The following is a 21,144-nucleotide window of genomic DNA, read 5'->3' on the forward strand; positions in this document are numbered from 1 at the left end:
GCTTCTTTTATATTTTATATGCCAAGTCAGTGAAGGTTGCGTAGGAATAACAAGCATTTTATGCTGATCATGGTTACATTATTTTCTCTGCTTGGTGATATATATTTTAGGCATACAGGTTGGAAGTCTGGTTATATATAATCAACTACATATCCATGCCGTCTTCGTACCCCAATTTTGAATCTCTGTGATAACCAACAATGGGTTTTGCATTTGAAGCGCTATGGTAGAATATTGCTATCTACTGTTCATAATGATATCCCCACTCTCCCTGTATCAAAAAGATCTTCATTATCACGAGACGCCGAACATTCCCGTAGTTCATACTGGCCCTGTAATAGTGCATCTCGAATAGCACCCTGGTGTTTTCTGAATTGAATAGTGCCCATCTCCATTCCAGCCAGCACATCAAAGTGGAACTGGCGGTGTTCATATTTCATCTGTTCAGAGAATGATCGTTGTTTTAGAGCGGGCACATGAGCATAAAGATAGGAGATTTGGCAGGCCAAGTGAAGCAGCAGCATAGCATCATCACTAGGACAATCTAGCCAGCTTTCAATCAGCGCATCAAGGAAGCCTGGTAATGGTGGGAATGACATATTTTCGGGTGAGTCCGCTGTCAACGGCGTGTCGTCAGAAGGTGAGTCAGCTATCAGAGGGAACTTCCACTCTTTAGCCGGGAGAAGAACAGTTATTGTCTTGCTGGTTGGTGAAACAAGTCGCTTTTGTGGGAGTTTGACTTTCGCGTTGCCAATTTTACGTGGTCCTTGCGAATCAATCACCCACCCTGCCTTAACGAGTAATTCGGCCGCCTCGTCAAGGTCTGACACAAGGAGATAGAGATTGAACTTGACTGTAGGAACTCCATAATGATGGAGAGTATCTTCGAACCAGATGACGTAGGGGATCTGGTGGTCTGATAATACTTGACAAGGCTTATATCTTCTCTCGGTGTCTGACTCGTTATGAGGCATGGCGTATGTGAACACCACAACGGCAACGTGTAGAAACTAATTCAAGGGTGGTGGTTGTGATGTAGATTAGATGTTTGATGTTGTAGATTGATGATAAGACGCCATGTCGTCAACTCCCCAAAGGAAAGTCTGAGACGGTATAAATAAACCTGATCCACGTGACTTTATAAGGCATCAGCCTATTGTTTGAAGATAAGATCATTGAGTACTAATTCCATATACTGATCAGAACTATATGGTATATTTCCAATTTTGAATATGATCCTGCAATGAGCGTTAAGCAGACTATGAGTCATCAGAATGGTAATGCATGGATACCTACCTATTCTGTTAGCGGATCTCTAGACGCCATGTAGTTCTTCATAGCATAATCTATTGTCCGATTTAGATATCTGCTCCTTGCTCAGTTTACCAGCAATCTCTACTGTGTTGTTATTCCTGTTCTTGGTGATGTTTATATAGCTCATGATTGCCTTTCTGACTAGTACAACGAGAAGGGAACCACTAGCGAGAAATATATACAAGGTCATTGGAGTGAATCATATTTTAAAAGTATTACATTGTCAAGGACGGAAACCCGTCCGACTACACTTATACGTACTAAACAGTACATAGCTGAAGTAACAAATATATGTGGGATCGAGACATATGGTTCCATGATATCAGATACAAGAATAGCGTAGTAGATACTTCCAAAATACAATACGTGTGGTGCTTTATACAACTGAATGGACGCCTTGTCATGTGTCTTTTCAGACCTATTTTCAAATATCCTTCTTTGAGATGTTCTTGATATCCCTCCACATATAAACCATAGCCTAATAAGGCACCCGAAGTTTGCAGACCCGTGGATAGAGATGTAGGTCATTGTGACCCTAGATGACCACCCAGTCCATCACCTACAAACCGCATTTACAATCCAAAATTGCTTGCTATTGCTATATTGAGTATGTCTTCAGAATTACATGCCCCCGAAGCACTCCATGCGGCTCTCACAGCGCTTGGAAATACACTCGGCGACGAAAAGTACGCCCTTGTCGGTGGCAGTGCTTGTACGGCTCTAGGATCCGAACGAGCAACCCAGGATATCGACTTTGTTGTTCTTAGGGGCCAAACCCCTGCTGTGAGACAGTTACTGAGGGACTCCCCGGCCTTCGAGGTTCAAGCAAAGACATATCACACATGGTATAGGGGTGCCGAACCTGTGGAGATTGAGATCCTCGCGCCTCCTGCTTTGTTCCGGGAAAAGTTTGACGAAACAACGGAAGTAATCACAGTCGGAAACTTAAAGGTTCTAAAGCCGGCATTGCTTCTGAATGCAAAATGTGGGTCTATCATCAATCGGGCCAGTGAAGCTAAAAAGGCAACCGATGCCCAGGATATTATTTTCTTGCTTGGTTACTGCGCGGAAAACCCGGATCACCTTCCAAAAGCTTCCGAGGTCCCAAACGCAAGCAAAGACATTGTCGAAGCCTTCATCAGGAAGTACGGCAGCGAGGAATCTTGGATTAGAGCTGGTTATGACCTGCAGATGGGTTTGTTTCATCTAGTTCGGATTTAAAATCCCAGTACTAATACTAACAACTTATAGGCTGTTTCACAAGGAATTAGTTTATCTCAGCACTTCCTTTCTAATCACTGGGAGACTCTTTCAATTTTCAAGACGTGGTTGCCAATGACAGCTCTAATAACTCGTCTTCTGACGACGACTGGTCATTTTTAACCCTAATTTAGCAGAATGAACGTTAATTCTTCCATTTCCAGAATTTCTGCCACAACATGCCTCTTTATCCATGTATCAGTGTTAGGTATCTCGTAGAAAAATTGCCAAAGAATTGGGGAGAACGTTTAATTTCTCTCAATGTTGTAACTATTTTATCCCTAAACACAGGTTGAAAAGTACTACTGTGGTGTAAGATTATCTGCTTTCGGTATGTCATTATAGAGCTCGGAGCCACTTTCTATGAGAAATACTACATCTTTCTCAGCACGACATGGGGATTCCGTATGCAATATCCAGATCCATTAAACCACTCTCGCGCATATCGCTTAGAAGGCCTTCCTTGGCGAAAAGCTTGGTTCGGGCCAATAGTAAATGAGCTTTACTAGAACGAGAATACTGAATCTGCGAGTATGCCCCTGCATCGAATATTTAGATATTTACCATTCACAACGGCAAACTCAGCCCAACGATCTAGCCTTGCCATTTTATGAGGGGGGTTGTTGCTTTGAGAGATTTCGATGACCCCTACTCTATACTTATCAAATACACGAAGCGTTAAAGATGGAAAGAGATAGAGACACATTGATAGGAGTTTGGATTAACATATTAAGGTCCCTGTCTGGCTTTACTTCCTACTATTCCATTAGATATGATTGCCTTCTGCGTCGTACCTGATTTCCTTTCCTGGATTAGGACAAGACACTAATCCCAGCTGCTGCAGAGCCGTAAGGGCTTGCTCTTCGCCAATCTCGTCAACAATCTTGCCATTCTGTAGGGTGAAAATCGTAGTGCCCGAGAAATAGACCTCTTTGCCTGTATTTGGCTTATCAAGCTTGCCTACTGCCAGGTCGTCGAATGCCACGCCGGTATGCTTGCCGCCGCCGATCCAGCGACCAACCATATAGTCCCCTTCAGCAATTAGAGGAAATTTGTACGCTTGAAAGGAAATGTTCGGAAATGCCTATATATCAAACAATATTAGGTTGTTATAAAGACATGGGTTATTCACAAGTTGAACTGCTTACCTCGCGGAACTCGAGGAGCATCTTCTTTGCCGCTTCTTTACCGCGACGGGGGCCGTGCATGGGGTAATCGATGACGAAGTTATCGGCGCACACCTCATCAAAGATGTTAACATTGCCCTTTCCCCAGTACTCTTCGAATTATTTCTGGACCACCGCCTTGTTCTTTTCCTGGAGCGTGGACATGATATCGACAGTATCAAAATGAACACAATGTATAGAAAAGTGAATAGTTGGATGTGCAGGAATGAATGAGTGGTGATGAAGGCTTTAATGAGCAAAGGAGTTGCCTTTTAACCCACCTTGACCATTACAGATTCCAAATCTAACTGAGCATTGCTATCAAACTAGTCAATCATGCCTACGTAGCGTACCTATATCAGCGGGTCTGCCATCACTGGATTGGCCATATCTAGCACATTACTCTATCTGATGCTGAAATGTGACAACAACACTCCCCGATGATTGGTCAATTCGAAATAATGTTCAAATTGTTGACGCCGGGCATATGACGGATCGTGTCTTGATTGGACATAACTGCAACATGCTCGCGCCACCCCGAACCCTAGTAGTATACAAATGTTTTCGAGCAAACATTTCAACCTTACGCCTTATATTTCTTGTTGAGGTCACTTAATTCTGATTGAAAGGACTGGCAGCTACATAACTTTCTCTCCCTCTTCTTCTTTTTTTAATACTAGCAATATTTTTCCGGTATCTAACATGCTTGAGTTTACTGTTTTCCAAGGCTCTTCGAGTGGGAGGATTGTTGAAAGTCAAATCCAGCATCCCGGTCCTTCGGAGGACGAAGTACTCGTCCAGATTACTCACTCCGGTATTTGCGGAACGGATGAGCACTACAGACACGCCAATATTGTACTCGGACACGAAGGTGCAGGAACTGTGGGTGCTATAGGTACCAAAGTGACCTCGCTAAAAGTGTAAGTGTCTCAACACGGTCTATGTTTTCAGTTGCTCTATCCCTTCATGATACATCTGAACTGTTGATGCTGACGCACTATTGGGACATAGTGGCGACCGTGTGGGCTGGGGGTATGGACACGGCAGCTGTCGCAAATGCAAGTACTGTTTGCGTGGAGACGAGCTATACTGCAACCAACGCAAGATCTACGGGGAATCTAGTCTCGACCAAGGATCCTTTGCTCATGCGGCGATATGGCCCGAGGATTTCCTCTACAAGATCCCGGACGAAATTTCCAATGCCGAAGCAGCACCTTTGATGTGTGCTGGAAGTGCAGTATTTTCGCCATTGCATAAATTCCAAGTCGCCTCAACCTGTCGTGTGGGTGTTATTGGAGTTGGAGGGCTTGGGCATCTTGCCATTCAATTCGCTGCAAAGATGGGCTGTCAAGTGGTCGTGCTGTCGAGGACCCAGTCAAAAAAAGAAGAGGCGTTGGCTCTTGGAGCTAGCGAGTTCCATGTCTTTGAGGGATATCCTCCCGTCATGGACCCATTGGATCATATCCTTGTCACTTCAGCGGCACAGCCAGAGTGGGATGCTATCTTTCAAATAATGGCTCCGGGAGGCACCATTTACGCCCTTACCGTCGATATGGATGAGATGAAGTTTCCGTATCTGCCGTTGGTCATGAAAGCCCTACGGATACAAGGCAGTCTACCCACAGCCCGAGGAAATCAACGGGAAATGTTGCAGTTTACTGCTCGCCATTCTGTCAAGCCTATTGTGATGACCTTCCCGCTGAATCAAAATGGGATGGAAGAGGCGATGGAGACCCTTCGGCAAGGAAAAATGAGGTATAGGGGGGTTTTAGTCCACAATAGGGGGAAAATGAGGGGAATGCACACAACTTTCCGATCCGGCACAAAGGCATTGAGAGGGGGTGGGGGCGGTGGTTTGATCGAGCTAGTACCAGTAAATGTACGGCTTTCATTATTTTCCAAGATTGAGGGTTTGTTGGGCAATTCTAAAATGAGAGTCGAGCACAAATAAACCCTAGTTGGTTAAATAAAATACAACCATGATACAGAACTTGGTTTATACCTTATATCAGGAGTTATTCCTGCCTTTGCAACGTCAGGTCCAGTAGCAGCCAGGAAGGAACAACTGTTAAAGCAGAGCACCCCTTTTAGTAGATTCTGAATATGCCTCTACTGTCCAAGTTGATTAGAAATATTTTCATCAGCCTCTTTCCATGAAAGGTGACGACCTCATATCATCTCGTAGGTATTATACAAGGAACTAACAGAGTTACAAGCTAGCTATAGGAGGTCGCACGGTATGTGTTGCATCCCTTGGGCACATGTCTGCCCTCGTAGTTTTCCCGCAAAATTCAAGCGTTACAATAGCAAAACGGATGGATTTGAAGCCCGAATTGCTCACTGATTCGGATTCTACCTCCAGCACTTTGAAGGAAGACATATTTGAACAATTACTGTCTCAGGACTTTCCCACAGGTGGTGCTCGTGGTAGAGGATTTCGATCTAATTGTGATAGCAGCTTGATCTAGCAAAATATAAAGGCGAAAATGACATGTGCGTGCGGTTGCCATGCGCATTGTACAAAGTCAGGTACACATGTACAATTGATATGTAACGAATGTACAAATATAGATCATTAGGTTACTGCAAAGACAAAGTCTAATGGAATAAATAGCTGTTGGTGTGATCAACAGACTTGGCTGATCTATTCACTTGAAAATTTCACTAGAATTAGGGGTGTTAAAGTATAGTACTCTGTAATGGTTGTTGTGATAGGAGTAGTTAAGCGATTCGATTTGGTCGATTTAGAATTTATGTGTGCACATTGAGTGTGCCCGACAATATGGTTAATAGGAGGGGATCCACATGGACTGGCCGCTTGGCCTAATGGTTAAGGCACCCGACTCCTAGTTAATAGTGTCATCGGGAGATTGTGAGTTCGAATCTCATAGTGGTCGCTTTTTTTGCTCTCGAACCTGTTGTAACGAGTTCGGGATTGTTTTTAAAGGAGCAAAATATTGTCGAAAAAAAGGGAAGAAACAATAAGCAAATATGAAACACCTAATACACTCGGAACTGAAGAGAAATAATCTACATACGGTCGGTCCTAATCGGGAAGGTCGGACTGTCAACAAAACGCCCACAAAACTCTGTTCTATGGGAAAGCAATTGTCTTTAAAATCAAATTTAAGATTACTATTACGGCAGTATTGATATGATCAATGAAAGCAGTACATAGATAAGAAGAGGCAGGTTTCAGCGATAACCATATGCAAGAAGCCTAAGCTAGAAGATTAGTCGTTCTATAAACTCATACAATTTGATGTACAATTTAATATTTAAAGAGACCTACAATATTGATCGGAGGGAATGTTTTTAATCCTGAGGATCCTATAGGGGGAACATTAGAAGACATAGTAGACATCTGCACGCTACTTTACTGGGGCCTTGTAGGATAACATACATGTATCTAATATTCGTTAAGTTTATCCTTAAAAAGCTTATTCTTGTTGTTTAGCCAGCTTTAGTCACAGCTGCGTCTTTGCTAGTGTTATTCATTAAAACGAATTCATTTCAAATCTCATGGCATGTGGATCTTGAATAAGACCCAACGGGTCCTCCCAGCTACCATTCATCAGCCCAAGAAAAGCGGCATTCCGAATTCAAAGAGAAGCACTCCCGCCAGTGTTAAAGTCTTCCTTGATATGGAAATATCCCTTTTGGGCTAGTTTAAAGTCCCAAGCCTTCTCGCAACAGGAACATTCCACTGTGCAATAACCAACCGAAAACTTTCTTCCAATGCGATTATAACAGCATCTACAATCTCTTCCACCGCGACCTCCTCTTCCGGTACAATCATCGCAAAGCACACTGTGCATATAACACCTTGGCTGTGAGCGCCAATAGTCGATACCTCGAGTCAACAGGCCATCCATAAACGAAGCTCTGATATTCCACCAATCCCGTTCTAATACCCAATATTTCTTTGAAAGATTCAAAATCTCACTCTTCAGGTGCTGAATGCGATTCGCTATATTGTGGGTGAGGGTATCTTGAGGAGTCGCTGTATATCTTCTTTAAGGCCATCTCATGTTGGGTATTCTCTCGGAGTGCAAGTTCCGTCCGTAATAACCACATCATACTAGCAGGCTTTGACCTATGATATAATTCCACCCAGAGATGTAATAGGTAATTTGGGGGTTAATAGATATCTCCGGGTGTTTCTAGATCAACATCCTCTTGCAGTGGCTCCATGTCAAACAACGGGTCCGCGGGTTCTGTGGTGATCTTTAATACCTCGAGAAGTTGAAATCGAAAAGAAATTGTATGGATTAATATTGGGAGAGTAGTGGAATGAGGTCATCTCCGCATCCTGAAAAGGAACTGCTCACCGTTGAAAAATTCAACTCTTACGTGTTTTGGAATTGAGATACCGTCATCTGATAGAGCAATAGAACACAGCGACCCACCGGTCCAATGGTGTTGGAAGCTATATGAAAAGAGCACAAGAGCAAGACAATAAATGCATGCCGAGGTTGGGAGCTACTCCACAGGATCGTCACATTGAACAGATATATATTCGTTCAGCAGAGCTAGAGAAACAAAAGCCAAACACCAGTCAACGCCAGAAAGACCCAAAACGTCAATTATATAGTCCATTTGAGAAAGACATAGACATGCAGTATCATCAACACTGATTTTGAAGCGTCACAGATTAATGAAAACCAGGGGTATGGCGCAAAGGAAAGACAAAAGCAAGGAGCGCACACAAATGCAATCAAGACAGCTCGACATACCTACATGTACAACCCGAAGGCGACAGCCAGCAACAGCGGCACGACAGCCGCAGCAGACAGTTTCGGAGGCTGCAGCATCGCCGCACCGGAACCGATTGAACTGGTGGTGTACATGTACTCGAAAGAGATGTCCGACGAATTGAAGCAATTGTCGCGAGTGACCGTCTCCACGGACGCATCGCCATCTTCTGCGAACTCAATGTCCACGCACTAGAGCCAAGTTAGTACATGGATTCCTGGATTGGAGGTAAGGGGGCTGGGGGCATACATTGAATAGCGAAGCGCCATGCTTGGCTGTCTCAACTAGCTGAATTGTAGCATAGTCACCCGGGCTGACGGAGATATTGGCCGGCAGAGGCACCTGGGGCAGACACACGGTACCAGGGTAAGGGTTGTTGGTCGGGCCGACGATCTGGAAGGGCGAGACGACTGGGTGGCTCATGTTTTCTGGGATTTCACCGAAGCCGAGGTTGATATAGATCAGGGCAGTGGCGTGGCCTGGGAACCAGCCCGGCTGGAAAGCGACGGCACCACCGCTGACGGGCCACTTAGTTCGGTTGGTCGACCTGGGCATACCACCACCTTAAAAAATTCTAGTCAGTGATTGGTGTATAAGGACGATAGGATAAATTTTTCTCACAGGGATAAATCCACTCCATGCCGTATGGGTAGATATATGAGCCATTCTTCACATCGTAGGCAACACCAAGACCATTAGCTTGCGCGATGGTGCCGTTGGTGTGGAGGTTGTTTCCTCGATAACCGGGGTAAGTGATGACGGTGTGAGCGTGCGCCAGACCCAAACACAGCAGGAGTAGGACAGAAGCCCATCGCGATGTGGATTGCGTGAAGCTCATGGTGAGATCCCACAGCAACGGTGACAAGTTGTAAGAGCTGAGCAGGAATTATTCAGCTGTCGCTGAATGAGACTTGGACTCAATTTATCCGATCGCAGGATAAATAAAGCAAGTAGGATAGAGAGAATAACGGTATTGGCAAAATGGACACCAAAATCATAAAAACTCCAAGACCAAGACCAAGACCAAGCCATGATTTTCGAGGGCTAAATGGTCTTTTTGAGGGGTACCGGCCTTCACTAGGGCGGACGAGTCAGAACCCTGGAAAGCAGATGTGACCGAGACTGCATGGCGAGACATCTGTGACTGGCTCCGGGTAGTGATGAAGAGCAGGGGTAGCCTAGGATCATCACAGCCCGCTGCAAGTGCCATCACCTAAAGGGTGATACTGCACGATGATTTGCTGAGTGACCAGCGGTGGAAGCGCCGAGGAGGGACGCTAACGTTCGGGGAAACAACATGAGCGCTTACAGAATGTGCGAGTGTGCTCAGAGGATAAGTTCTGAATTGTTGGATTTTGTTTCCTGCAAAGCATTTCACTCTTTCACTTGAATATGTAGCTCTATCTCACCCTAACCTTGTCTTGGAATGGTATACTGTCTCCCCCCTCGGGGCCAGCCAGCTCACTTAGTAAGCCTGTTGGAGTTCCGCCAAGCATTTCCCCCGCATCTCCAAAAAAAAAAAAAAGCTTCAATAAATCCAAAGACATAGACAATATCCCAATACATCAATAATCCAACGATATTTATATAATTATATATATATATATATATATAAAATATGCCCCACACTTCCCACACTTCCCGCCGAAAACGACCAACCCAAAAACGAACCCAAGTGACCGACGACGATGGCTGGACCCATGTCGCGAGCGGCAGCAACGTGCGGCGCGTAATGCGCACACGTCCGCGAGGCGCAACTGCAACCAAGGAATCGGAGTCCGGGATATCCTCTGACCTGCCCGAAGAACCCACCCTGATCCCGGCAGAGGCACCGGGTCGACTCACGTTGTCCGACCTGCAGGCACAGTTCCAAACCCACCGTGAGAGGTGGGAGGCTTCGGAGAGTTGGACTAAGCTCACCGGCGTTTTGGATGAACGGCTGAAGAGGGCACAGGAACAGCCTTCTTCTTCTTCTGATGCTGGTGACCCTACTCCATTGCCCCCAAACCTCTGCCCCGTCGACGCTATTGTCTGCATCGGGCTTGGGAGCCCGAGCGGGTTCCTGCGTGATGGATGGGTTGATCGGCGCTCTGTGTCGCTTTATCAGCTTGCTGCGCTGGCGAGTATAAAGGATCAAGTTGCCTGTTCGTTTCCCGATCTTTTTGGATTTGGCCTTCTTGCATTAGTTTCGTTTCTGGATATATTCCTTTTTGGCTATATCTTGGATCAACTTCGATCTTCTTCTGTTTTGACCATTGGCATACTCAGTATACCCCACGCTAACAGCACACCTACCCATAGGCACCACTTCCTCCAATCTCAAAGTCTACGCCCAAGACCCTGTCTTCAACACATTAGACGAAACCCTACTCGCAGCCCTGAATATAACAGTCATCAAACACCCAGAGGCCTTCTCGCACATCACAGCGAAGACAATGCTCTTCTGTCCCGGCGCAGAGCGCAAACATCTTGAATTGTTGCTGCCGTCGAAGCCGTGGCTGTTGTTCGGTGGTCCGCTTGAGCATGCGGACTCTGGAGGTGTACTGCAAGGTTATGTGGATGGCTCTGGGTCGTATTGCTTGCCGGTGTTTGAAGCGCTTGAGCATGCTTTTTGGAATATGAGGCTATATTGGGCTGAGGAGGTCGTGGGTGCGGAGTGATATCTATATAAAAGTTCTTGGTATTCTGGAGATTTTGGGTTATATGAGATACATGGGATTATAGAGGTTATAGATTAGGTTAGGCGTGCATGGGACTGGCGTTAATGTGATCTTTCTTGAGATGGTTTGAACTTGTTAAGATTGAGTCAATATCATGATCTTTCATATAACCCCATGTGCACCTTCACCTTCACCTTCCCTTCCCCATCCCCTTCCCTTTCACCCTACCCCCCTCCTCCCTCTCCAGCCCACATTGCACTCCGTAGCCCCCTGGACACCCAACAATTTTTTGAATTTGGGGATGCTATTGTCAAGTGATCGGTTTACCCATGATGGGTTTATCCTGATCACTCTGGCGACACTCTGTAGGCGGCCTGGGCTAGGTTGCTAATGGCACGAAGCATGTCTTGGGAGGCCACATAGCTGTACAAGCGCCCCTCACGGGTAGGACACTCCCATGAACCGCTGCGGATACAAACTGTACGTGTCCAGGTGCTCCCGTTGACCGTCAGGAGCTGAACCAAGGGGAGGGGCTCTCTCTGCAGACACATTTCTCATCTCCTCCTACGTGCTCGAAGTTCTCTTCGAGCCAATTTTTGAAAGCTTTCCACAGAGATAGCTCTCTGTTGTCCGAAGATCTTTCTTAGGACGCATTTTCTTTTGTTCAATATTCCTTTCCTTTTTATGGTTCCACTTCTATTGTTATCTCTTCTTCCTATGTTTTGTACAATACATTGGAGGGCTTCCTTAAGGGTACAGAATATAACGATCAATGAACGAAGCCAGTGCATACATTTGTATCGTAGTTCTTGTAAGTATTTTCAAGTACACCGGGAGTTGATGAATCGACCCATTATATACATTGAGACAGGATAGCTAGTATATAGTATAGCTACGGAAAAAAACACACGCAAATGATCCCTGTTAATATCCCATGAAGATAAAAGACCGCCAAACAGATACTCAAGACCTCCTCATAAATGAAAAAGGAAAGGAATGAATAAAACCACAGAGGATATGCGAGGTAAAATCAAGCATAGGCCAAAGACGAGCAGCAATGTGTAAAGAGTGCACAAAGATAAAAGGACAGGAATGATGATGGACGCCAGGTAAAAGGACCCTCGGGATTTCGAATCGAAATGGAAAAGACATGAATCCGAGGAAAGATGCAAGGATGAGAGGTGAGATATCCGGGGGTTCCATCGTGATGAATGGTATTGGAAATAGAAAGACAAACGCCAGTGCAGAACAAAAAGCAAGACTATGAACACGATACATATGCACATAAAAAGAAAATTTCATGATCATGATTCCATAAAAGAGCAACAGCCGGATCCGACAGCATCTTATGAGGCCGTCTTGCCATCGCAGTCTGGGATCTTGAGACCCTTCTTGAGCTTGCGAGCTGAGTCCATAAGACCCCATTTATCCTCCCATTCTTTGCCGGGGGTGTTGAACTGGACTTTCCATGGTTCATCGAAGGCCTCGAACCTGTAGAGAGTGTTCGTGTTAGTAATCTGAATAGATCGGTTGAAGAACCCGTGGACAGCGAAAACGTACCAGAAGTAATCAGTTCCATTCTCCAGCGCGGGACAGATCCAGTCAGACATGAAGGTGTTCATGTTCTCGATACTGGCGACAGAGCCAGGAGTGTCGTCGTCACAGACCTTGCTATCACCGCAGTCCTTGCCTCCGCCACTGGGCCATCCAACCTCTGAGATGATTTGCTTCTTGCTCGTGCCCTTGGTCAAGGAGACGTCGTGGGTCTGCCAGAAATCCCATGTCCATGAAACAGCAACGTCGATATTGACACCGGCAAAGAAGGGATGGACGTTGGACATGACGACGTCCACTTCTTCCACTAATTCCGCGTTCCAGTTATCACCAAGGTCGGAGGTCGCAATCAATAGATCTAGATTGCGTTTCTTGACCTCCTTCGTGACGTCTCTGATGTACGAGATTAAAGTCGTCTCGGCAGACTGCTTGCTGTCGCCGGCGCGGTACAGGGCTTCGTTACCGACAATGATACCCTTATAAATGGATGTGTCCTTGGTATCATCGAGGAGCTTGTAGAGGTGTTTAATCTGTCGTTCGGTCGAGGTGGTATTCGAGTCAATCCATACGCCGAGCCAAAGTTTGATATCCTTTAGCTCGAGGCGATCGATGGCATGAAGAACCATTTCGGTCTGATTGCAGTCCGTTCCGTAAAGACGCACTGTGTTGGTCAACTGCGATAGGACCGCCATGTCACGGGTGACATTATTCTGCGACGGAGGCCACTTCACACAGTCCGGGTACTGCACGCCCCACGGCGTGTAGTCCATTCCAGGGAAGACCTTGTGAAGATCCGTGTTATTCATCAAGGCCTTGATCTCCGAGGAATCCTTGTTGAGGTCCCCATTGGTCGATGCATCACCCGAAGCAGTATCTGTACCGGCAGACTTCGACTTGTTCTCATTATGCCGACTACCAATTGTACCGCCTACCGCACCGCCGATGATCGCACCCAGAATTACAAACCCAAGAACAAGACCGACAATCCAGCCCATCTTCTTGCGCCCGTCTGCTCCATTATTCACGGATCTCCCCGAGCCTCCCCCGCCGCCGCCCTCCAACCCACCGGGGACTGAGTTATATGCGACATCGACATTCTTCTCGCGACCAAACAAGCTGCCCAGAAGGCCACCAGCAGCAGCGCCGCTAGTTGCGCCGGCCGCAGCAGCAGCTCGATTGCGCGGGGGAGCAAAGTCTTCATCGCCATCGTCGGCGATGTCATCGGGGTTGATATTCGACATCTCGCCATTACTGTATGCGGTCGAGTGTCGCTGATAGGGTCCACCAGTGAGACCCGCATACGGGGCGGGGTATTGGTATGTGCTGTGTGCGGGATCGCTCAGATGCACGGACGATTGACTGGGCGTCTGCAAAGCGGGCGAGGCGAGTGTGCCGCCTCTCGCCATGTTCAATGCGTGAGCGTGTTCGGGACGAAACGAGTCGCCGCTAGCATAGCCTGCTGAGGGGACGTAGGGTGTGTCTGAGCCGGTTGTGTTAAAGTCGCGCTCTGCGGGGCCGGTGTATCCGTCGTTTATGCCGTGAGATGCCTCGATGCCGCTTTGGCGACTGTGTGTATTGGCGATTCCTAGAGCGATTCCGCTGATTCCACCGCCCGGTGAGCTGGGACCGAGATTGTCCATGCCTGGTGTAATAGTGTGGCGTTCGCGGGAGCTGTGAGAGTAGAGATGGGTTGGGGTTGGTGGACTGTCCATGTCTTTGTTTTGTATTTTGAGGAAATTGAGAGTGTCCGGTGTAGACCGGACTTTGAATAATAAGAAGATCAGATGTTGAGACCCGTTGAACCCGCGAACCCGCGAACGGAGAAAAATGCAGGGAAGGTGCCAAGGCAGAAATTTAAACTGAATGCAGGAATTTACTTCTGAGACAAAGGAAAATCGAACCCTTTGCTAGAAAGAATAAATAAGAATCCACAGAAGTAAGAATCAAAAAAAGCAGCCGAGTACATTAGCGGGATAAATAAGGGCGTGACCGGGACAACGGGGAAAAGCTTGGTGAATCACAAAGTCACTACTCCGTATGGAGTACAACCCATGTATTTTATAAACCAATTCTATTATTGGCGTGAACATGGCTATACTTCAATTTCAACATTCCAGGGTCCTTTTCCAGGGTCTTCCAGGGTCCCATGTGGACCTTCAGTGGATTCGTCCATGTCTGTGTCCCTTACGTGGCTATTTTTATCTCCATGCTGTCACTGTAAACTATCAACGATCAACTATGAACTATCAAGATTTCTATATAAACATATTCATATATCTCATTCAACGTTAAAATAAAATCAAGTCATGGTATCATCTGAGGCGTATCACTAAATCATATGCTATCCCTTCAAATCCCTTCAAATCCCTTTTTTCTGTTTTTGGAATTTTCTCGTTTTCTTCCGCAACCCGTCAAAACCGTCAAAACGCCCTGACATACCTCGACCGAAAACGAAATATAATCAACCCCAACAGCCACACAAAGTAAAAAGGGAAAGGAAATATGAGGGAAAAAAGAGAAAAAAATAAAAAATAATATAATATCGCCTTCAACCTTCAACCTCCTCCGCATCCCGCTGTGCAGCATTCTCAGAACTAGACTCCAGCCGACGTCCACGCTCCAGGAACCGTCGCTTGCCACGACGAGTATCAAAATGATCAGGTATATCCCCGGCATCCTGGCCCGCAGCGAGCATACTGCTTCTCATTTTATCGCGATAGGCATCCACTATTCGCAAACGGTTAGCGGGGTCTCTCATTTGTCTCAGTCGCAGTCAGATTGTTCCATGGACACGGCACGTGTACGATGGATGATGGGTTCAGGTGAAACAGTACCGAACCCAAAAAAATATATGACGAAACCAAGAAACAAAGGAAAAAAAAAAAACAAGTAAACACTTACACGATCGCTGTAAAAATAACATCCGTCCCGCAAACACACGACTCTGACTCCAGCTCATACGATAACCGAGATCATTAAGCATCAACTCCTTACGATGTTTTCTGCGTGAGATCTTTGGTACTTCAATTTCAGTCTCGGCGTCAAGTGACGGCGCAGGCACAGTCGTGCGCCCGATAGTCGATGCCTCCGGATCATCCGCCTGCTCGGCGTCATCGCGGAAGAACCGCTTAGCGGGGATGACGCGGTTCTCGTCGCGCATCTGGATGGGGAAGTAAGTGCGCGGATAGACGGCGTTGGACTCGCGATACGAGTCTGGGATCTCGTCCATGTTGACTTTGTCGAGGACGACCTTGACGCGGACCCGACAGCCGCGCTGGGGGTCGTCGACTAGGATGAATTTGCGGCGTTTGCCATCTGGGAGTTGGCTGAAGAGGTCCTCGTTTGTTGGACCTTGCTCGTCAATGTGGTCGGTTGAGTCCATGCGGGCAGAGGTGGCGATGGTGTGGCGGCTTAGTGAGGTGAGGCTGTTGTCGCGGAGGAGGGGGGGCATGGAGGGCCCGCTGGCGCTGCCGCCTGGGGTTAGGGTTGTCGGGGCGTCATGGAAGATGTGGGCGGGACGGAGGTCGGGGATTGAGGGTTGTGGGAGGCGAGTGTCCATGCTCCGGTGGCCTGGGTATTCTGTGCCTATGGGGAGAGCGGGAATTAGCCTACGCTGTACAAATGCATGTTTGACATGTCGGGGAAAGGAGATTCAGTTCCAATGAAAGGAGAGCCAAGGCACAAGATGCGCGGTGTCAAATGATAAAAAGGCGACAAAGTAGTGAAGTTGAACAGGGTATGAAATAAGACAGATAAGAACACAGACTGCGGACCAGGTAGGGATACAAGAGAAGAGTACACATCCTCATACAACCGTTGACACATCCTCATACACACATACACACACACACAGAGAGAGAGAGAAGAGAGAGAGAGAGATAGAGAGACCGGACCTGACAAGACACAAAAACTCCCACATATACACATACACACAAGACATAGATCCGGTCCAACAAGAAAGAAAAGCTCCAAGGAGAAGAAAATACATGAGTGATCCCGCCGCTCTTTGAAAAGAAAAAAGAAGAAAAGAAAGGAGAAGAAAATATCGACGGAAGAAAGCAAAAAGCACATCACATGTGGTGAAACATACCGCTAGCTTCTTCATGAGGACTACCATCAGGCTGATGATGATGATGCATCTGCGGCGGGCCCATCGACATGGGACCCAAACTCGGACGGGGAATAGGAGCCGGCATAGCACTCATACCTGGACCAGGTGGACCAGACGGGCCAACAGGACCTTGCTGCGCCATATGAGTCGACTGGGCGGGAACCGACTGTCTTCGGTTAATCTTCGCCATACGACGGACCCGTCTGCTGCGCAGTCTCGGGTCCTGATTGCTATTGCGCCAGCTATCAACAGCACGCTGAATCAAACCACGCTTTCCTCTCAGAGCGGGATTCAGATCTGCCAGCGCCCAGCCGACGGCATTGCATTCTGTTTCGTAGACCAGTCGGTTCCCGCGATATTGGTCTTTACTGCAACAGGCGCGCGGGTACACGCAGTTTTCCGTTTTGAATTCTTGCGTGAGCGTGTCCACGATGACCGATTCCACGTCACACCGGATGGTGTATTCCATCTTCACCCGGTCTCTGGAATATTCAAAGGCGATCCACTGCACGCCGTTGCTATCCTGTCGCACCACTAGCGGGGTCGTGGCTGGGATGGGGCCTGGTGCTGCGCTGGAGGTGGTGCCACCCAGTGGTGGGCTTGCGTGGGGATTGCTGGAGGGCATTGCGTGGCTGTTGTTTGCCGTAAGAGGAGGGTTCAGCATTGTTTGCTGTGGAGTGGCGGGGTGCTGGGAGGAGTCGAGTTTCATGATCGGGCTGCTGGACATGCCGGACGTCGGAAGGTGGGGGGATTGGTGTGGTGGCCCTTGGGATGGGGCTTTCTGGGGCGGCATCATCAATGGCTGTGTTGTGATAGGATGCGGATGCTGCTGGGTAGAGTGATGGGTTCCATATGGTGAGGGCTGAACTGGGTTCATGGGCGAATATGGAGGATATCCGAACATCTGTGGTGGCATCTGTGGTGATTGCGAATACATGTTGCGGCCATGTTGCTCATGCGACTGAGAAGCTACCGAGGCGGGTGAGCTTGATTGAGGGGTGTGGTAAATAGAGGGGTAAGGTCTCTGCATTTGAGCGGTCGATGCCATGAGGTCAGGTGGCCCTAATCCTTGGGGGTTAGTTGATGGCTTTGACAAGCTTAAATTAAATGGATGGCTAAGAGCTTCAAGAAAGCCGAACACCAGTGCATCACTTCTCAACCCCAACGACTTCCCACCAACATCGAAAGAAAAGGACTGGACTTACCACTAGAAGGGTAATGCGCCGACGCTGGGATCGTTGTATAGGGAGAATGGGTGGTGTAGTAGGGGGATTCCTGAGGTGGCGGTCCGTAGGGATTATGGTGGTGCAGGACTCCGTTTAATGGATGGGATGGCGGGGGGTATGTGGTAGGAGGGAGAGAAAGAGAGGGCTGCACAGGTGAGGCGGGGCCTTGCTTCTGTGCTAGATTTGATCGCGGTTGTAATGTCTGAGACTGTTGGGAACCGGGACGCCCAGAGTTGCCGTGTCGAAGCTATAGCAGAAACAAACATCAGTGACTAGGACTTCGATAGCCAGCCCCGAAAGGTTGCTAGAAAGATACGGGCAAGATTCGAGCCAGAAAAGGCAGAGTGCTACAAGCTGACAACGTGGACGTAGGAAAGAAACAAAAAGGAACTTGGGAACACAGCCCAGAAGTGTCCAGAGTGACATCAGCATGGAACCCCTCTGGTCTGACGTGGGAATTTGAATCTTGCAGGTATGCAGAATCTCATCATAAGAGGTGAGAGGGTTGGATTGAGCCACAGATCAATGGTAATCCTCGAACAGGGATGTCCTTAGGTGAGTAACAAATGGGCCAGGGTATAACCGGGATAGTCCGTCCAGGACCAAAGAATAGCATGGATCTGTGTAGCGTTGGTGTGTCCTTGATATCGCGAGTGGAGGTTTTCCTTTTTGTTCCGAAGGGACAAAGCACTCCACAAGCTGGATCATGTAGATATCACTCCCAATCCGCTACACGGACTTTAGGCATGGGGGGCTTTTTTTTCTTGTCGCTCTCGATTGAAATCATTTTGGTCGAAGTGAGGCTCTAGTTGGAGCAAGGGCTGTGGTGGGTCCAGAATAGGTGCATACAAATGAGACAGCGCTCCGTAAGTCATGGCCAGTAGATGGCGAATCGACCAGAGTCAAGTTCAATAGCTCGGCATGCTGAGTTGGCGGCTGATTTTTGGTTGAGGGATTCACAACGCAGCTCACCCTGCACAAGATCCAGGTCGACGAAATAGAGAGTCGAGGGAAGGCCGAATCCAAAGGCGTGATAGACATCCAAGTGTTCGAGAAATGGCAACTCCAATGGAAATAGAGCTCTCCTGGCAACCACACATAGAAAGAACCAAGAAAGATAGGAATGATATTGAAGTAGGAAAGGTATCACAAAATCTATAGGGTAGACGGGGACTCGAAAGGAAAGAGATACGTATGGAAATGATACTCACGGGATCATCAATCGAATCTTCCTTGTACTTCGTCGCTGGAGGACCAAGGTCGGGCTGTACCATGCCGGTCATGAACGATCTCTCTCACAGTCCAAGACAGAATCTTGCAAAACTTCGAAAGAGTACAAGATTGAAAAAAGCGAGAACTGGGATGGGGTTCCTTTTTGGCGAAAGAAAAACAAAATTTGTTTAAAAAAAAGGGTGTAGACCACGAGGGCGATCCTGAACTGAGGCTAAACAGAAAGCTGCGCGACACACCAAGTGACTGGGGTTCAGGGGACCGTGTCAAGGTGAAGGCAAGTGGAGGGTCCAGGGTCGTTTATCTAGCTGCACCCGACTCCATTCTTATTTCCTTTCGCAAACCTCTGGGAGCTAGAATCAAAGAGTCTTGAAAAAAGAGAGAAAATATAAAGGATAATAAAAAAGAGAGAAATAATAAAAAAAAAAAAGAAATAATAAAACGAAAAGAAAGAGGAAAAATACGGAAATCTAAAAAGAAATAAAAAGCCCAATATGGATAAAAACCTGAAAAGAGAAAATAAAAAGACTTCCCAGGAGCAAAGTGTATCAGGATCTTGTAACTAGCGGGAAAGTGGTGTAATAATGGACTAGGATGGACGCAGGAGATTACCTCGAGTCCGGTAAACATCCGAGCCTCTTTAAAATTAAATGTGTCATCTAGCCGAAAGAAAAGAAATAGGCGCTTGGGGATGATGTGCAGACAAAGAGACAAGTGGGGAAAGGATGTGCTACGGCATATTCCAGTGGGGAGTAAATCTATACAGAGGTTAGGGCCAAAGGGGATTTGCCGCAACGGCTTGGACTTCTCGGATCCGGTGGAGTGATCGTGATACGTCCCTTGAGGTTGGTAATTCATATTTTATACATATGGCGTTGAAAAGTGTAAATAAATCACTTTGAGACCTAAGACTTTCAGGCGGGATTGTGATTGCACAGTTCAATGTGCCCATAGACTCTAAAATAATATAGGAAAAGAACAGAGAGGGGAAAAAAAAACACCTCGGCATATCTACGTATAGTGTATACGAGTACTCCGTAGAAACATATCCCTCTATCCTGTGCCGAGTACCTTTACGTTGTACACAGACTCAACAGGTTGCGGGTAAATCCGTTTTCTCACGTTAAGATCGAATAACATCTACTGACCCACAAAGTCTAGAATATGTTGACCCATGAAGATTAGCGTGTGGACCTCGGGATAGACATGGACTCGAGGCTAAAAAAGAAGGCTAGTTGACGTTGCCCTCGGATCGTGCAGAGGCCAGTTTCAGGTACGGCTTAAGTTGAGAAATTCTCGTCGGAGTATATCGAAGATCGGCGGAATAATACGTGAAAAGAGTAAATGAATGAAAAGGAATTAAAAAAAAGGAAATAAATCCCCTTATTTTGAAGACGCGTACTAATAAGTCTAGTAAGTTACACCGATCTCTCAGCTGCTTGTTTCCACGGCCTAATTGTCTAAAGAGAAAAAAAAAATAAAATCGAGCTCTTCAAATAAACTCGAAACAGCCTAACGGCGCCCATCACCATTTTCATTCTCGGCCGGTCTCTGCGTTCGTGGGACCCGTGCAACCCTGTCGATCTCCATGAACTAGTACTCCGTAGTAGGGTTTATCGGCCATGCTTGGTAGAACATTTGAAAAAAGACCACCGATATATATGCGTCCAATATCTCAGAACGACAGGGCACGATCGAGTCCCTCTCTCTTCTTGACGCTAACGCGAGGACAGCATCGTTCCGTCGTAATAATAGCCAATCGACATGAGATTCACCCCAAGGATGCGGGCCACTAGTCAGGTTCGCTCTATCCCGGAACTAATCTAGTGGCATCTTAGTCAATCTTGGCATTTATTTTTTATCTGTTC

At 47.0% G+C, this 21,144-nt stretch overlaps 10 protein-coding genes across 10 annotated transcripts; 3 read left to right on the plus strand and 7 right to left on the minus strand.

The window, feature by feature from the left end:
* Positions 1-248: 248 nt before the first annotated feature.
* Positions 249-974, minus strand: N7487_000542 (uncharacterized protein; the record flags this gene model as incomplete). Its single annotated transcript, XM_056868290.1, has 1 exon — positions 249-974. The coding sequence occupies one exon, from the start codon at positions 972-974 to the stop codon at positions 249-251; it is 726 nt and encodes a 241-aa protein (XP_056733074.1).
* A 949-nt stretch (positions 975-1,923) lies between these two features.
* N7487_000543 (uncharacterized protein) lies at positions 1,924-2,585 on the plus strand (the record flags this gene model as incomplete). Its single annotated transcript, XM_056868291.1, has 2 exons — positions 1,924-2,509; positions 2,566-2,585. The coding sequence occupies 2 exons, from the start codon at positions 1,924-1,926 to the stop codon at positions 2,583-2,585; spliced, it is 606 nt and encodes a 201-aa protein (XP_056733075.1).
* Positions 2,586-2,958: 373 nt separating this feature from the next.
* On the minus strand, positions 2,959-3,181 carry N7487_000544 (uncharacterized protein; the record flags this gene model as incomplete). Its single annotated transcript, XM_056868292.1, has 2 exons — positions 2,959-3,113; positions 3,139-3,181. The coding sequence occupies 2 exons, from the start codon at positions 3,179-3,181 to the stop codon at positions 2,959-2,961; spliced, it is 198 nt and encodes a 65-aa protein (XP_056733076.1).
* A 159-nt stretch (positions 3,182-3,340) lies between these two features.
* N7487_000545 (ester cyclase) lies at positions 3,341-3,782 on the minus strand (the record flags this gene model as incomplete). The annotated part of the gene is made up of 2 exons (XM_056868293.1): positions 3,341-3,658; positions 3,723-3,782. 2 exons carry the CDS (start codon positions 3,780-3,782, stop codon positions 3,341-3,343), a joined length of 378 nt encoding a protein of 125 aa, XP_056733077.1.
* Positions 3,783-4,263: 481 nt separating this feature from the next.
* On the plus strand, positions 4,264-5,691 carry N7487_000546 (NAD(P)-dependent alcohol dehydrogenase; the record flags this gene model as incomplete). The annotated part of the gene is made up of 3 exons (XM_056868294.1): positions 4,264-4,287; positions 4,506-4,660; positions 4,752-5,691. The coding sequence occupies 3 exons, from the start codon at positions 4,264-4,266 to the stop codon at positions 5,689-5,691; spliced, it is 1,119 nt and encodes a 372-aa protein (XP_056733078.1).
* A 1,651-nt stretch (positions 5,692-7,342) lies between these two features.
* N7487_000547 (uncharacterized protein) lies at positions 7,343-7,820 on the minus strand (the record flags this gene model as incomplete). Its single annotated transcript, XM_056868295.1, has 2 exons — positions 7,343-7,685; positions 7,816-7,820. 2 exons carry the CDS (start codon positions 7,818-7,820, stop codon positions 7,343-7,345), a joined length of 348 nt encoding a protein of 115 aa, XP_056733079.1.
* A 656-nt stretch (positions 7,821-8,476) lies between these two features.
* Positions 8,477-9,333, minus strand: N7487_000548 (copper acquisition factor BIM1-like domain-containing protein; the record flags this gene model as incomplete). Its single annotated transcript, XM_056868296.1, has 3 exons — positions 8,477-8,686; positions 8,745-9,058; positions 9,117-9,333. 3 exons carry the CDS (start codon positions 9,331-9,333, stop codon positions 8,477-8,479), a joined length of 741 nt encoding a protein of 246 aa, XP_056733080.1.
* Positions 9,334-10,113: 780 nt separating this feature from the next.
* N7487_000549 (SRR1 family protein) lies at positions 10,114-11,155 on the plus strand (the record flags this gene model as incomplete). The annotated part of the gene is made up of 2 exons (XM_056868297.1): positions 10,114-10,639; positions 10,797-11,155. 2 exons carry the CDS (start codon positions 10,114-10,116, stop codon positions 11,153-11,155), a joined length of 885 nt encoding a protein of 294 aa, XP_056733081.1.
* A 1,346-nt stretch (positions 11,156-12,501) lies between these two features.
* bgt3 (uncharacterized protein) lies at positions 12,502-14,421 on the minus strand (the record flags this gene model as incomplete). The annotated part of the gene is made up of 2 exons (XM_056868298.1): positions 12,502-12,646; positions 12,716-14,421. The coding sequence occupies 2 exons, from the start codon at positions 14,419-14,421 to the stop codon at positions 12,502-12,504; spliced, it is 1,851 nt and encodes a 616-aa protein (XP_056733082.1).
* An 836-nt stretch (positions 14,422-15,257) lies between these two features.
* On the minus strand, positions 15,258-19,399 carry N7487_000551 (uncharacterized protein; the record flags this gene model as incomplete). Its single annotated transcript, XM_056868299.1, has 5 exons — positions 19,258-19,399; positions 18,026-18,293; positions 16,800-17,882; positions 15,611-16,294; positions 15,258-15,436 (listed from the first exon to the last, which is right to left on the minus strand). The coding sequence occupies exons 1-5, from the start codon at positions 19,327-19,329 to the stop codon at positions 15,258-15,260; spliced, it is 2,286 nt and encodes a 761-aa protein (XP_056733083.1). The 5' UTR covers positions 19,330-19,399.
* Positions 19,400-21,144: the final 1,745 nt, after the last annotated feature.

The sequence above is a fragment of the Penicillium crustosum genome (genome assembly GCF_028827405.1).
Source record: "Penicillium crustosum strain IBT 35664 chromosome Unknown utg000001l_segment0_segment0, whole genome shotgun sequence".
Lineage (NCBI taxonomy): Eukaryota > Fungi > Ascomycota > Eurotiomycetes > Eurotiales > Aspergillaceae > Penicillium > Penicillium crustosum.